The sequence below is a fragment of the Saccostrea cucullata genome, unplaced genomic scaffold, assembly GCF_032062105.1.
Source record: "Saccostrea cucullata isolate Sc308-1 unplaced genomic scaffold, CSIRO_AGI_Scuc_v1 ctg218, whole genome shotgun sequence".
Taxonomy (NCBI): Eukaryota; Metazoa; Mollusca; class Bivalvia; order Ostreida; family Ostreidae; genus Saccostrea; species Saccostrea cuccullata.
In genome coordinates, this window is record NW_026930772.1 from 242,501 (window position 1) to 255,825 (window position 13,325).

The window sequence follows — 13,325 nt, forward strand, 5'->3', positions numbered from 1 at the left end:
TAAATTTCCCTATTGTTTTCTGTGAGACAGGTGTTTGTACTAGGTGACCTTTGTGGCCAACACATCGTAAATATTTCAGCTTGGGTATTACACAATCTCTGAATGGTACAATTCTACACAGGTTGTTTGAAATCTGATGAAAATCAGTCGTAATATGGGTGGCTAAAAAGATAAACAACAGCATAGAGTATGTGCATGTTCATGTTGAACAGATATTATGATGTTGTGAATAAAGACTGCCAGTTATATTAAGATTTAAGCAGATGACTAGTACATGTAGATTTTATTGTTTGCATAATTAAATAACCCAGTTATAATAGTTATTTTCACAAATAAACAAATATTAAATTCAAAATGGCGGCAACAAAAAATATGGCGGCCTCCGATGTCCGTTTTGTTGATACTAAGATAAATTCAAAATTTTAACACCAACTGGTATTTATATTTTTAATTTAAGTTTAAAATTACACAATTAGGTTTATTTGCATTTAAAATAAATTAATTATGAATTATTTATTTATTTTTTTCGATCACGTGACGTTTTTGAGTTCTATGATTGGTCAATAACAGAGCGCGGATTTTTCCATGGACGATTTGAATGTTTGGATGTTGAAAGTGTTGATAGAAAAAAAGGAGATAAAACCAGTTGGTAAGGCGATATTTATGCTAACATTTTATTGATTTTGGTAAAGTATACTTAGTACCTCTGGAATAACATTCCAAAAAGAAGAAATATTGGGAATGAACAAAATTCTAGGCGTGTGAATCTTAGATTTCTTGTTTGTTTTGATTGGTATGTCGAATGACAAAGACTGAAGTAAACAAATTGAAAGTATTTGAAACGCATAATATTTTTCAGCATGTAGTATATTAATCAAATATGTTGTTCTTTGTCATATTTATTCCCACAATTGTTTATAGATTCCCTGAACTGTTAAAATATTGTGAAGCCTTATACGCATCAGCATGATCATAACATGATCTAGCTGCAACGTTAATTAATGCAATGAAATGAGTAATTTAACATTAATTTTCTTTTTTTTTTATAAAGCAGAATATTGGTACATGATGTTTCCATGAGCTGAATCTGTCCTGACCTGGAGTACATGAAATTCTTCAAAATATTACTTGTTTAAGGTAAAGTAAATTTTTTTTTTCATTTCAAAATTCAATAAATCTTTCAATCTAAAACTGATTCCTGTAAGTATAGATCTTAAATTAGTCTTGTATTTTCCATGTTTTGGATGAATTAATGAATTTGAATTAATTGATATGGAAGAGTGTTTTCAATTTGATATGCAAATGAGTGCTGGAAATATACTATCTAAATATCTATAATCTAAATTTTGAACCTTTACAATTTTTTGCAGAATTGAAGAAAAGGTTAAAATTGCAAGCATATTTCAACGAAAACTTAGCCGACTACAAGTCACACTGCCCGCCAGCCAAGACGTCTGACCAGCTAAAATGAGGGACGCAGACCACCAGCCAAGTCCCTCGGCCAGCTCGGCTGACCCAGTGCGGCCTGTCAAGGGATGACCAAGTCCATCAACTAGCTCGGCTGACTACCAGTGCAGCCTGTCAAGTCCTTCAACTAACTTGGCCTATTACCAGTGCGGCCTGTCATTGAACAACCAAGTCCATCAACTAGATTGGCTTACTACCAGAGCGGCTTTTCAAGAGATGGTCAAGTCCGTCAACTAACTTAACCTACTACCAGTGCCGCATGTCAAGAGATGGCCAAGTTCGTCAACTAGCTCGGCTTACTACCAGTACGGCCTGTCAATATAGGGACGGTTAAGACCGTTGACTAACTTGGCCTTCTACCAGTGCGGCTTGTCAAGGGACGGTTAAGTCCGTCAACTAACTTGACCAACTACAGATGCGACCTGTCAAGGGATGGCCAAGTCCGTCAACTATCTTGACCAACTACCAGTGCGGCCTGTCAAACGATGGCCAAGTCCTTCAACTAACTTGGCCTACTACCAGTGTGGCCTGTCAAACGATGGCTAAGTCTGTCAGCTAACTTGGTCTACTACCAGTGCGGCCTGTGAAACGATGGCCAAGTCCTTCAACTAACTTGGTCTACTACCAGTGCGGCCTGTCAAACAATGGCTAAGTCTGTCAGCTAACTTGGTCTACTACCAGTGCGGCCTGTCAAACGATGGCTAAGTCTGTCAGCTAACTCAGCCAACTTTCAGTGCAGCTATCTTCAAATAATAAAGATAAACAACTGTACACCTGCAAGGATACCTGTGCAAGGAGGGTGGTATGCAGCTAAAAACTGTAACTGAAATCACTGTTTAGAACCTTTCTTTTTTTTTGAAATACAGCTAGATCAAAAATAAATAGGGTGTTAACATTTAAAAAGAGTAGAATGCAGTTTGCTAGGTAATTTTACAAAGACCCTAATTGCTATATGCTAAAAATGTATTCTTTAAAACAACCAGAGAAATTTCAATCTGTTGTAGATGACATGATGAAAAATAAGGTACACTTGAATTTGAAAACAATTGCATGTGCATTCATTTAGTTGTATTTGACAATAAACCAAGCTATCTTTATCGTGTTTGTTAGGTAAAATTGTTATTGCCTTTAATATGTTTTAAATAATCTTTTTTGTATAAATTTCAAAAATCTTCTTCTTTTTTTTAATTTTAATGAGTAGCTTTTTAAAAGCTTATAACTTAGTAAATCCACAACAGGTTAACATACAGTGTATAATTTCACTGGAACTTTTACGAAAGTTTTTATTAATAGGTATAACTTTTCATAGTTATAACTTTTTGCAGTTATAACTTTTTTTAGGTATAACTTTTCTATAACTTTATAATAGGTATAACTTTTTTTAGTTATAAATTTTTAATGGGTATAACTTTTTTGTAACTTTTTCATAACTTTATAATAGGTATAACTTTTTTTAGTTATAACTTTTCCTGGGTATAACTTTTTCCGGGTATAACTTTTTTGTAACTTTTTCATAACTTTTTTTGGGTATAACTTTTTTGTAACTTTTCCACTGTTTATTTGGGTATAACTAAAGTATAACTTTGTAACTATTTTATAACTTTTTGTGTAACTTTTAATAAGTATAACTTTTTGTAGTTATAACTTTTTTATAACTTTTATGTACTTGCTGTATTTATGTTGAATAAAAGGTGAAAAGTTATGCAAAAGTTATAACTTTTTTGTAACTAAGTTATAACTAAATTATACCTCACTTAAAACATGCCATTCCAAACTCCGATAACTTAGTTATAACTTTTTTGTAACTTTTTTTAGTTACAAAAGTTATAACTAAGTTATAACTTTTTTCGGTATGGGTACACTCTACAGTGATAGAAAAGGTAAGTAGAGGGGATATTTTATTCCTTTTTTGGTTTGAATTGCAGTTTCAGATATTTACAAGCGTAAATTTATTTTACATTGATATATTGTGAGACTGCTTGTTCATAAATGAAATTTGTTGTAGGAGAAGCTATTAATTTGTTTAAAAGAGAATCATTAGTATACCTGGTACTAGACAACACAGAGGATCCAGCAATAGTAGTAAAGGAGGCCACAAACTGCACAGTTATTTTTCAACTACTTTAAAGCACTACCTTCCACCTGTGTGTCCATTGCTGAAGTACTGAAAATCTTCTGGATGATAAACACCCTTATATTTCTGCTTTTTATGAACAATATTCAACCTTCATTTCAATTCTGTGAAAATATTCACTGAGACCTTCGAACTTTGGGGGAAAATATTCTGCCCAAGAGGTTTATAACATACAGTGTTGTGAATTGGACATTTAAATTATGTATGATTCCTACTTGAATCACTATGAATTGAAATAAATAGGTTTTTAAAAAATAAAATATTATCGCTCGCTTCTTTTCATTTTAAACCGCTCCTTCATTTTTAATTTTCAAATTTATAATTTTAAAATTTTCAAATCGCTCGCTCGCCCCAATTTTTTCTGTCAAAAATCCGAAGACCAAGAAATTAAATTGGTGTGGCCTAGGAAATATCTTTAAAAATCCTTCTGAAGATCCACTGGGCCAGGAAAGATGAAACTCATGTGGAATCATCCTCAGGTAGTGTAGATTCAAGTTTGTTCAAATCATGACCCCCGTGGCTAGGGTGGGGCCAAAATGGCCAACCCAAGTTTTACATAGGGATATATAGGGAAACCTTTTAAAATCTTCTTTTCAAGTACTTCAAAGCTATGTTTAGTGATATTTATATGGAATCATCCTCAGTTAGTGTAGATTCTAGTTTGTTCAAATGATGAATGCCTGGAGGGGGGGGGGGAGTAAATTCAAGCCCGATGTGCTCAGGTGAGCGATGTGGCCCCTCGGCCTCTTGTTTACTGAATTGGATCATTTTGTGGACCAGGTTAATTGATCAACAGTAACCAAGAACACCCATATTGTGTATGTTAGTGTAAAGGATGTATATGCTACGATATTTTTGTGTTTTAGGGTGCAGTATCTTTTGTTCATCTAATTTTAATTAAAAGTGTAATGCAACCACAACAATTCAATTCTGTAATAAAAATTAGATACATGTGTGTAACTGTTTGAAGTACTGTACATGTATTATTCGTTTGTACATTAAGTCAGTGAATTGAGTTAATTGACATAGTTTTCATTGCGAGATGAAGGATGAGTCCGTTCACAACTTTTCAAATGAAAATTACGTTTGAAGTATCAAAATGCAGTGTTTATGGTATAAAGATTGTTTGTATAGAAAAACAAAGCAATCATTATAACATAATCAGAATGAAATCATCTTTCAAAATCATTACAGTAATGAATAAAAAGTACACATATACATGTAGCCAAATTCATTCCCTTTATGTTTGAGATAAAAATCGCAACACAATTAAAATTGTTATATGTAGTTTGCCTTTATCATGTGTTTATGAATTGCTGTAAAATAAATTCAGGATTAGTTTCGATTCAAAGCATACATGGGAAATACAATTAAATGGGTGACAAAGTAGATTATTTCACCATTCCTTTATAACTGTAGTGGCATGTCATCTAATTTATAATTAATTCATTATAAAAGTTAAAAGTAATAAGAAAACATTGACTATTTTCTCGGACAAAAACGTTTTATTGACCACTCAAACCAAACTGTTTCCTTTCAAGAAAATTGCCTAGCTTTGTCAAACAGTTTGGTTCGTGGGTCTGACAAAAATGCATGTTGCCTTTGAAACCTGTCAATAAAAGTATTTTCTTTACCTTTGTATTTTATTTATCTGGTAGAGAAAGATGACTCAGGTGAGTGATGTAGCCCATTGACCTTTTGTTATATATTTTGCAGTGGCATGGATCTATACTGTTGGAGTGGGCATGATAAAACAACAATATCAAACCAGTCGTGTACCATTGAAAATAATATGACAACAACTGCCCCAGACAAAACTCAACAAGAAGATGGTGATCAGACTGTGTCCTTCTGCTACGAGATTTTTTACCATGACAATAATTCCACATTAAACTTTGTTTCTGATCCAGTTTCTGCAAGAACAGCTCACGCTAATGCCTCGTGTGATTTCCTTGGACTCTGTAATGATAGTATTGTTGGAACATATGTAAAGGTTTGGAAATTACTACTTCGCTTTTATTGTGAAAATTCACTGAATTTTTTTTTAAAGTAATTTAAGGGACCCTGACCCTCAGACAGGAAGGAAACTCTTTAATTTATAATTTAATTCAAAAAATCTTTAAATGAAGCTTGAAAATTAAATATTTTCATGCAACAATTTTCATTATATGCCTCTCAATATGCTTCAAGGTTCTTTGCAAAGCTCCATAAATCACTTCTGATTTCATATCATGTTAATAAACATTGGTATATAAAATGCTTTTTCGGGATAAAAAATTCTACTTTTAATTAGACCTTTCTGAGAAGTTCAAAGAACCTTGAAGCCCTTTTCAATAACAAACTAATTTATGCTTTTTTCCTAGCCACATTGCTCAGGTGAACGATGTGGCTCATGGGCCTCTTGTTTTATATATCTCTGAGTCAACCTTTTTGAACAATATGGTTTCAGCATTGAAAGTCCGACATTAGCTCTTAAATAATGTATATGATTTTTTTTTTTTGTATTTTTTCAAAGAAAATTCAAATAATTATTTACATAAAACACAAATTAGTAAATGTTTTTTTAAAATCAATAAAAAATTTGCTGTTAAATGAATGCATCACAGGTTAGGTCCAAATACTTAAAAAATAAATTTCTCTAAAACAATTTAGTTTTAATTTCTTTTAAAATAATAAAAGAGTTGTGTAAAGAAAAGCTGAGTATAGTAAATATTACTTTTTTTTTTATAAAAAATATATTTATGAAAATATTAAAACACATAATTAATTTTGTGAATATTTTTGTAAACCTGTGGTTAAAATCTTCTTAAAATCAGTCACAACTTGGGTGAACATGTTCATTAATGTATTATTTTGATGACCCCCAGGGGAAGGGCGGGGCCACAATGGGGTATCAAATTTTTACATAGAAATATATAGGAAAAATCTTTAATTTTGAACCATCAGAAAAGCTGAAACTTATGTGGAAGCATCCTGGGGTAGTAAATTCTAAATTGTTCAAATAATCCAAATACAAAGTTTTATATAGAAATATATAAAAAATAAATTTCTCTAAAATTTCTCAATTTAGTTTTAATTTCTTTTAAAATATGATTGACAAACATGTTGTCCTTAGTTGTGACTAGTTTGATGGTGTTTTTAAACATAGGTTTAAAAAATATTCACAAATAATGTGTTTTATATTCATAAATAATTTTTTATAAAAATATTAAAAAGTCTAACCAGCCTTTCTTTACATATTTTATAAGATATTCATATGATGCATTCATTTACAGCAAACTTTTAACTCAAAAACAACTTAATATTTGGATATAAATAATTTTTTTCATTTTCTTTGAAAAAATACAAAAGAATGACCGGTATTATAAAATAATCAAGAGCTTAAATATCTGCTTTTCAATGCTGAAACGATTGTTTAAAAAGGATGACTCATAGATCTATGAAATAAAAAGTTGGTGTGGCATTCCACCTTAAGGCGTACTATGAAGAAATCAATGGAATATGGACATGCAAAAAAAGGAGAACTTTTTAAAACTTAATTTATTTTTATAAAGCTGTTTGATTATCACATAAATTAAATAATTTTTGAAATAACATAGTATATAAACCCAAATCTGTACTGAATTAAGTTTGGTCCCATCTATGGACAGTGATAAATGCACAGTATGTGTACTAAATGGAAGTCAAGCCCCTATCAGTATTTGGATGTTACTGGGAACATTAAGGTGAGTGACATCCAAATAGGAAATGGAGAGAACTTGTGTCAGAAGAATTGTATTAAAAGTATACTGGCTATAATGATACATTATTTCTATTGAACACTCTTCATATTTTGTTTTAAATTATCAGTGTTTACATTAAAGAATAGCTAGTCACTAACCATTAAGAGGTTCTCGACTGCATCAATTCTGTCAAGTACTTTTAAACAAATGATCCTACCACCTACAGATGTTCTATACATTTTCCATATGGCTATCATTTGATTTGTAGCATGGATGGACATAAAATTCAAGTGAAAGAATCAAACTTGAGAACAGCATTGCTATTCAAACATCTTTTTTTTTTGTAGACCACACTAAATGACATTGACGTAATCCTCCTATGCTGTAAGGAAGACAACTGTAATCATAACCATGATAACAAAGATTTTCCTCCAGTGGTAAAGATAAAGCCAGTTTGTTATAATCTCCAGTCCAATGGAACGATGGCTGTTGGTACGTTAATTTTAAAATTTAAATCATGAAGGCCGGGTTTAATCCTGATTTCCAAATTTTACCTTGCAACTTGGTGTAAATTTTAAACTTTTGACAGCTGATCATGTAATTATCATTTTTGAAACTCAATCTCTACAAAAGATAACTTTTGGTTATTGCTCTATAGATTAATTAACTTAATAATTGGATAAGACGTGTGTATTTCTATGATTCAGTTATGAAAATCATTGTAATTTATCTATTTATTTTATTCATCTATTTATGTAATCAATATTCATATAAGCATTAATTTTAATAGATATTGTGTTTGCTAATAATGAAGAAAGTCTTTGCTTCCAATTGCTTTATTTGAATTCTTTTATTTTTTAGTTTAAAATATATATAAAATTTAATCATTTATTAGGGTGTGCATATATATGAATTATTGCACAAGAAAGAGCTCAGAAGGTGCTAATTAAAAATAAATTTACCATTGAAATAAGTATTTCTACAGTAGTTTTATAATTTTATTACATAAAAAAGATATTAATTTTTAAATGTAAACTATGTGCAACTTGTGTACAGAAACAGGTGTATAATAATTTTTTTTTTTAGAATTTTCACCCCAACTTTTAATTTCAACAGGCATCATGTATTTGGATTTATTCCATTTATTTTGAACAGAATATCACAAGAAAACCTGTTCTGAATTAGATGACTTGTGTATGAGCATCACAACAGTGAACAAAGAAGGAGCCATTTTGAAACAAAAGTTACAGTGTGGAAGTAAACAACAGTGTTTAGCAAAAAATGAAACAGCTAAATATAATCAAACACCACTCTGTCATACACAAGAGGTATGGATTTATCCGCCCCTCCACCCCCTTTAAAGTACTCTAAGAAAAAATCTTCCAGTACATGCTTTTTAGCTCACCTTAGTGAAATTAGGGGAGCTGATGTAAATGTAATACCCTCAGCATTATAAGCATGCATCGATCGTTAGATTAAGTTTTCGGCACAGATTTCTTTTCAAGTGCCTGTACTTCTATGCCCAGATCAGAGATTCATTGATGAGCTAGCTCATACATTGTTTCATTGTATAAGTCTTAATTAGTCCAGCTAGGCTTCAGATGCTGCATTTTCAGCCAAAGACTGACCAGTTTAATGTTTTTAGAGCATTAAAAGTATTTGGAGCAGGTTTCATCTTCAAGTAACTTAAAGCCCTATGCAGATAATTTAATTTTGGTTGTAACACATATCATTTGATTGGATAAAAAACTAATCAAAATTGTATATAACTATCTGCCAGGGTTTCCTTCATCACAATGACTTCCCACTTTTGTCCTTCATTGAATTTGCCATATGGTTTTGAAAGTTTTTGTAAAATGCATTTTTTTTACTATGTCTTAAAATGATCTATCTTTTCAGGATGAAGGGGAACACACAGAAGTTTGTTGTTGCTCAGGAGATTTGTGCATTCCTCTTCCTGTGAATGTCACCATCATTCCCTCTAAAGACAACAATGACACTGACACAGCACTAGATAAAGTCATTCATAACAAAGTCCTAGTCCAGAGTAAGAAGGGCACTGATTGGTTGTTTGTGGGAGGACTAATTGCAGCAGGTGTCCTGGTTCTTATCGTCACGGTGACTGTCTTTGTTGTCTGGCAGGTGAAGAAGAGAAGACAAGCTGCAGCTCGTAATCGTATGCTGTTTTCCTACATGCCAATTTCAGCCTCTGAAGTGGACGATGATGACGTTCAAATGTTACTTTAATAAGATCCTTTTTTTTTAATTCACAAATACTGGCTAGGCTGGTACCTGCTGGATGAAAAATCAATATTACCAAATAGGAAAATATTGAAATTGTCTCTTATTTGTTAGATATTGTTCAAAAAAGATGCAGGCCGCAAAGCTGAAATTTTTTAAGCACAGCTATGTGAAAGTGCATTCATTCCCAATTTATTGTGATATGTGTATTTGTGTATTTTGTGCAACATGTGTAATTATAATGTCACCTGCTTTGAGCTGCACATGATTTGTTGTAGAATGATTTTTTTTTTTCGTATGCTTAAATGGGAACGTGTTACATAATCAGCAGAGGAAGTTATATTTCTGTTGAACTTCTAGGTATAATTTTTTGATTTAGTTGACCCCAATTTTTTAATTGTTTTTTAATGAAATGATTTCAAGGTAGACAAGCATGTCCTTGAGTATTGGTGCACTGGTATTTACCACCAGTAAAATGTCTTGATTCTGATGTTGTTATCATGGATACTGTGTGTAAATTCTCTTTTTCTGTTATTATTGAAATGGACTCAAGAGAAGTTTGAGCAATATTTATGAACTGACATCCTTTGTTTACTGAATCTCAGTTGCAGAGTTTTGTGTGTATACCATAATAGTTTGAAGGAATTGTCATTATAATAATTGTTGTTTTGTTTTTGGTATTACACATAGAGGTACATGTACTATAACATTTGATCTCATTTGTTAGAATAGTTTGTATTTTTCTTTGCTGGTGAAATACTGTTTGTGTGAAGCTGAGCAAATGTAAAGCAATTGATAAGGGAAGGTGTAAATATTTTCAGCAATTTTTATTTAAATGATAGGGAATTTTACATAAAATGTATGTTACAAGGAAAAAATATGTACTCATTGCCTGACTTAAAATACCCAGTACATGTACAGTTGAGCTTAGGTATCTCAGACACTGTTATCTCAAATTCCATGCCTTTGGGTGTAATGTTCAAGTGATTTAGAAATCTCAACCCCCTATTATATAGGTATATAAATAAACCTGGAGATCTCAAATTTTTGAATATCTCAAAGTTTTTTTTAGTCCCATTGAGTTCAAGATAACAAGATTTGACTGTGTTTAGTATCAAGTCTACAAAATCTAAATGTTCGCGAAAATTTATGTATTTCTATGCATTATTTTATAAGCTCACCTAGGGCAAAAGCTCTTGTGAGCTTTGCTGATCAAAGTTTTTCTGTTATCCTTCTAGCCAGCTGTCAGTTTTGAGGGTTTTTTCTTTTTTTATGATTTTAGACTACTTCAGGACCACTAGGCCAAGCTTGCTACAAAGCATACTTCAAAGAAGGGAAACAATTAAGTTTCTTCAAATGAAGGCCCATAATTGGCATTCTAAGATTTACATAGTTTTACAAAGGGATAATTTGTCAAAAAATGAAAAAGTACTTCTTGTCTTAAGAACACAAAGCCTTGTTAGTCATATAAAATTATATCCCCAGTTAAGGCAGATTCAAGTTTATTCAAATATTAATTATTCATTAGGGTAGGATAGGGCCGCAATATGTTATTGAAGTTTAATTTTCATAGGCATATATGAGGGGGATTCTGCTGATGAAGAGCAGCAGGTCATAAGTGACTCAGGTGAGCATTTGGCTCATGAGCCTCTTGTTTCACTTTCATTTTTAGCTCACCTGAGCAGAAGGCTCTTCTCAAGAACAGAAATACTATGTTTAGTCCTATTGAGATGTAAGCATCCTCATGCATGTCATGAAAATTCAATTTTTTTAAAAATCATGTTCTTGGGGGGGGGGGGGGGGGGGGGGGCCACAATAAGGGATCAAATTTTTACAAGGTAATATATAGAAAGTAAATCTTTAAAAAATCTTCTTTTCAAGAACAGCCAAGTTATATGCTATACTGCTATGGAGACATCTTCAAGTAGTATAAAATTCAAGCCTACCCCCACCACCACCACCACAGCAAATAAACTTTTCAATACTGAATTGATTTGTGCTTTTTCCTAATTGATGTGTTCAAGTGAGTGATGTACGTGGCCCATTAGCTCTTGTTTTAATTTCTTTGTGATAAATCATTAAGTTTTGTGCCATAATAATTGTAGAAATGTGTGGATTTTAATTAGGTGTTTTGGGTGCAGTTAAAATGTTAATTTGCAAGTGAGTAGGTCCAGATTTGTTGTAAGTGCCGGTTAATAGTAGTGCAGGTTATGAACACATGCTAAACAATTTGTTTAAGAAAGTTACTGTCCATACTGCATGTTCAGAAACTTTTAACTACTGTAGATTTGCAAATAACCACGAAGGTTTTTATATCGATCGTTATGTTCACAAGTTATTATTTTTCTGTGAAATTAAACCTATCGTGATATTATGAAAACTTTTTAAAAGCATTTTAAAGTTAATATGAAATTTTGAATTTATTTCTTGCAGCGTGAAATTAAAACCATCGCAATCGGTACTTGTTCAGAAATCGAGAAAATGAAATATTAACATCGTGGAATTAAAACTACTTACAGTATATACTAGCTGCTGTATAGGCTTGTTGTCATAAAAACATTTCATACAATCATGTATGTACAATGCAAAATGTTATAAAGATTAGCATGCATTAATCATTATAATGTGTGATGTTGGTAATCACTCCTCGTTTAAGAATCAGATAACTTTTAACAATGGAAAAACTTGTAACACAAAACATTTCAAAATCAGCACAGAAGTACGCAATTTACCGGTAATATATAAAATATGAGCATTGTTGTTGCCCTGTGAAAATCTTTGTTCATGAATTTTAATAATGCTACTGTGTGTTATATTTCAAATTGTTATACAAAATCCAAAATCATTTGAATAATGCACAAATTTTTCATAATTATTATTCATAATTATTGTAGTTATTTTCTGCAAGTAAATTTATGAGTATACATTAAGATTACCACAAAAATTTTTTTTTATTCATTTCTTGGTTTATATATAGCTTTGTTTGTAATTGTTGTTGACTTGATTATTAAATTCTGAGTTAATTTGACTTTTTTCTTTTTTTCAATTGCGATCTGCATGCAGTTTTATTACCTGATCTGATCTGTTTTGTACAATCAGTAATGAATTGCAAAATGAGAATATTTCAAGTCTGCAAATTATGACTTGCTGCAGAACTGTAGCATTATGGTTTTTATATTAGTAGTTGTCCATAACGCTACAGATCCAGTAATGCAAAAATTGTGCAGTTTACGGCGCAAGATTTTTTGCACACTTTTGGGGAGAATTTCTCCACTTTCCAGCATTGGTAAATCAACTACCTTTCATTCCTTAATTCTAGACATATTTCATAACTATCTGTATATTTCATCCACAGGCACCTGACGTTACCTATTTTTCTTTTAATAAAAATAAATATACACATACCTAGTAATAAACAGGTATGTGTATAATTTTTTTTTATTAAAAGAAAAATAGGTAACGTCAGGTGCCTGTGATTTCATCCACCTTACAACCCTTTATAGTCATCTCTACAGGCGATAAATTAGCTTAATTTGAATTGTCTGTAGGGTACCATTTTTGCATTTCTGGATCTGTAGAGTTATGGTCAAAAACTAATGTATAAAACCATAATGCTACAGATTTGGTAATGCAAACTCTGCAGCTAATCTTAGACAGATACATGTACAGGAGGAAAAGGGAAAAAAGGTCTCTCTAGCATTTTCTTTTACACCTTTTATCTTATAACAAATTGAAATTCAAACAATTTTGTTGATTTAACT

The 13,325-nt window shown here is 31.6% G+C and overlaps 1 protein-coding gene across 1 annotated transcript in view; it reads left to right on the forward strand.

Annotated features, from left to right (window-relative positions):
- LOC134230064 (uncharacterized) overlaps positions 1-12,592 on the forward strand; it is a 17,803-nt gene extending 5,211 nt beyond the window's left edge. The window contains exons 2-5 of the mRNA XM_062711838.1: positions 5,318-5,594; positions 7,671-7,815; positions 8,479-8,651; positions 9,223-12,592. Coding sequence (XP_062567822.1) covers positions 5,318-5,594; positions 7,671-7,815; positions 8,479-8,651; positions 9,223-9,570 — 943 coding nt within the window. The 3' untranslated portion in view covers positions 9,571-12,592. The remainder of the gene's footprint in view (positions 1-5,317; positions 5,595-7,670; positions 7,816-8,478; positions 8,652-9,222) is intronic.
- Positions 12,593-13,325: the final 733 nt, after the last annotated feature.